We start from the raw sequence: 3,808 nt of genomic DNA, 5'->3' as shown, positions 1-3,808 counted from the left end.
TAAGACTTTACGTAGCTGTCGTGATGATGATGATGATGAGGATGATGAGGATAATGGTGGTGATGATGATGATGATGATAATGGTGATGATGATGATAGGGATGATGATGATGATGGGGATGATAATGGTGATGATGATGATGATAGGGATGATGATGATGATGATGTGGAGAATTTCATTGTTCGAGAGAATTTTAAATTTTTATGTTTTTTAGCTTTTACAACCAACTTTAAAAAAAAATACAACGCCAACAAACACAACAAACCAACAACCGAACGAACGAACGAACGAACAAACAAACAAACAAACAAACATACGGATCAGATCTTTGTTTCTTGACATCAGCTGTGGCCAGACCGCGGCACTGCTTGATGACAACCGAGAAACAGTTACTCTTGTAATCGAAATTCAGGCCAAATTGTATGTCGCCAGAAATTGTTATTTTGCCGACGTGTTCCTCACCGGCGCTGCTATAGCAGCTTCCTAAGCTGTCTTTGCTGTTCTGTGTAGTATGTGTCGTGTGTGTGTGCGTGCGTGTGGTGTGCGCGGATTTTACTGGTGACCAAAGTTTTTATGATGAAGATAAATGTATAGTCACATTTGATTTATTCGTTGAGGCAAACGAAAGAATGGTTGAATGAATGGATGGATGAATAAATGAATGCATGAATGAAGGAATTGAAAAATGAATGAAAGTGTAAATGGATGAATAAATGAGTAAATGAATAAATAAGAAAAAAGGAAATAAAAATTAAATAAAAATTTTAAGGGCGAAACGTGTGAAAGAATGAATGAGAAGGAATGAAAAGAATAAATGAACAAAAGGAGTGGAAGAACACACGCACGCGCACACACACAGAAAGGGAGAGAAAGGGACACACACACACAAACAGACACACACACACAAACTTGTGATGAACTCGTTGATTGATTAGTCATATAAAATGATTAACAACTATTTTAACCGTCAGCCAGATTGACATCAGCAACGTTTCTGATTGGTCCCACGAGTCCAAAGAAAAAATAACAAAGAAACAAAAACAAAGAAAGATAAATAAAGAAACAAAAACAAAGAAGTAAAAAAACAAAACAAAAAGATAACGAGCCAAAGGCAACAAGGCAAACAAACCAGAGATAACAAAAGAAAACAACAACATCTTACTGAACACGGCTTTGTGGTGACTAGATTAATTTGTTGTTGTTGTTGTTGTTGTTTACTTTGTTTTTTCTGCATTTTTTCGTTGTTTTGTCTTTGTTTCTCGTTGTTGTAGGACTCAAATAATTTTTCTATGTCGTCTGCATCGTCTGCCGCTTCGTTTGCTGCTGTTGACGCTGCTGTTCCTACCGACTACACAAAATTATGCATAAATTATCTCATAATTAGGCCTAGAACGTGTATAGATTATGCATAAATTATAAAAAAAACATATCATGCAGATTTACGCATAAATTGTCTTATAAATACGCATGGAATATCTAGGATACAAGCACACATACATACATACAAACAAACAATCATACATACATACATACATACAAACAAACAAACAAACATACATTCATGCATACATACATACATGTGGAATAATTTGCCAACCTCACTCCGTCTACCTGGAATATCATTTCCTCTGTTTTGTAAACAATTAAAGTTGCTGCTTTTTAAGCAGCATTTCGGTTCTTGTAATTAAATGTGATTATAAAAATTAAATTTATTTTTTTTTTTTATTTTTTATGTTCTTATTAGTCGGTACGGTGCTATCATTATGTTGTTTTAATTCTTGTGTCGGTTAATAATTCGTTGCGAGGCTTGTTGATCATTGCGTTGAATTTTTGTACGTAACTAGTAACTTGTGTGGATAAATCCTAAAAATCGTCATTTGAATTATTATTACTTCTTTTTGGTCATCTATTTATTTATTGATTTTGTGTTAAATATATGTGTGTTCTGACATTTAACTGAGTGACAATCAACTTTCTTTCTTTTGTCTTATTTATTTTTTCTTGCACTTATTGTAGGCGCTTTTGAGATTTTATTAAAAAGCGATTTATAAATTTTCAATTAATAATAATAATAATAATACATACATACATACATACATACATACATACATACATACATACATGCATACATACATACATACATACATACATACAAACATACATACAAACCTGTATATCTTTGCTCATCCTGTCGACGGGAGAGAACGATATTTGAGATTTACAGGCGTCATTTTTGTTATCTTCAGTTGCTGTTTGTTATTGAGAAAACGTTACATTGTTATATCTTTGTCGTCACACAATTTTTACTCTTTGTCTAGATGTTTTACATTTATTTTTTTGGTTGAAATTTTAAATCTTTGGGTGAAATTTTAAGTTCTTTCCATAATTTTTTTTATTATCTTTTCAAATTATTTCCTCTTCAAAATTATTTAACTTTTTTTTTCACAAATTTTTATCAAGGTTGAAACATTTCATGTCTTTGCTTGAAATTTTAAAACATTTCATCTTTGTTCGAAAGCTAAATCATTTTTGATAAATTTTTTCGCGATAGCAATTGTCACAAAGACCGCACATACACAAATTGACACACACACACACACGCACATACACACACACGCACATACACACGCACGCACACACACATATACATACATATATACATACATACATACATACATACATACATACATACATACACACGTAAAATTTACACACGCACACACATTATGTAAAAAACTTTCGAAAAAATAAAATTTCAATGAATTCCCAAACATTCCCGCCTTAAATCACGACAGGTGATCCGATTGAAAAATTTGAAGGAATGATGAATGAATGAAGGAATATGCGAATTAAAAATTTTGGACGAATGAAAAAATTAAAATAAAATGGTAACGAACAAATAAACGGTAACAAAAAAAAACTCATAAAAAAAACTAAAAAAACCTCATCACCACCATCATCATCACCGCCATCATCATCACCACCACCATCAACAACATCATCATCCTCCTCAACAACAACAACATCATCATCATCAACAACAACAACAACATCATCATCATCAACAACAACAACATCATCATCATCACCACCAACAACATCATCATCAACAACAGCAACAACATCATCAACAACAACAACAGCAACATACTGTATTAAATAATGAAAGAGTATAAATGCGTGAATGGTTTTGCCCAGTCATTCTGAGGACATGAGCGCTAGCAGATAATCACATTATACATTACATACAGGCCACAGACGCGCACACATACAGGCCACAGACACGCACACATACAGGCCACAGACACGCACACATACATGCCACAGACACGCACACATACAGGCCACAGACACTCACGCACACATTAACACATCTATTTAAATATAAATATATACATAAAAATAACTAAATATGTTCGATATTTATGAATAATTTCGTTGTCAAAAAGTTTTCATGATTCAGCTCCTTGGATGTGGCAAAAGATTGGGAGGATATAAATTTTATTAAAAAAAAAATAAGCGCTGTAAAATTAAATAATCCAAGAAATAAATTGCACGCTACATTAATGAATTAAATGAAAAATTAATGCGCGCATAAAAAAATTGAATAAAGAGCAATATGGCGCAGAACGAACAGGCAGAAAAATTAAATTTCCTCCGGAAAATTATACAATAAAACGTTCGCAAGCATTCTCTTCCTTTTTTTACTCATTCTCTCTCTTCCTCTCCATCTCTTTTTCTCCATTTCTTCTTTTTCATTTCTTCCTCAGTGTAATTTTGTTCTCAATCATCATCGTCTTCATCATA

General features: G+C 32.9%; 1 protein-coding gene across 1 annotated transcript in view; it reads right to left on the bottom strand.

Annotated features, from left to right (window-relative positions):
- Positions 1-1,624, bottom strand: part of HELRODRAFT_181928 (hypothetical protein) — a gene marked incomplete at both ends in the record, with an annotated part of 3,808 nt that extends 2,184 nt beyond the window's left edge. The window contains 2 exons of the mRNA XM_009031697.1: positions 315-503; positions 1,613-1,624. Of these exons, the coding sequence (XP_009029945.1) occupies positions 315-503; positions 1,613-1,624 (201 nt within the window). The remainder of the gene's footprint in view (positions 1-314; positions 504-1,612) is intronic.
- Positions 1,625-3,808: the final 2,184 nt, after the last annotated feature.

The sequence above is a fragment of the Helobdella robusta genome, assembly GCF_000326865.2.
Source record: "Helobdella robusta unplaced genomic scaffold HELROscaffold_77, whole genome shotgun sequence".
In the NCBI taxonomy this organism is placed as follows: Eukaryota; Metazoa; Annelida; class Clitellata; order Rhynchobdellida; family Glossiphoniidae; genus Helobdella; species Helobdella robusta.
This window is presented reverse-complemented; position numbering and strand designations above follow the sequence as displayed.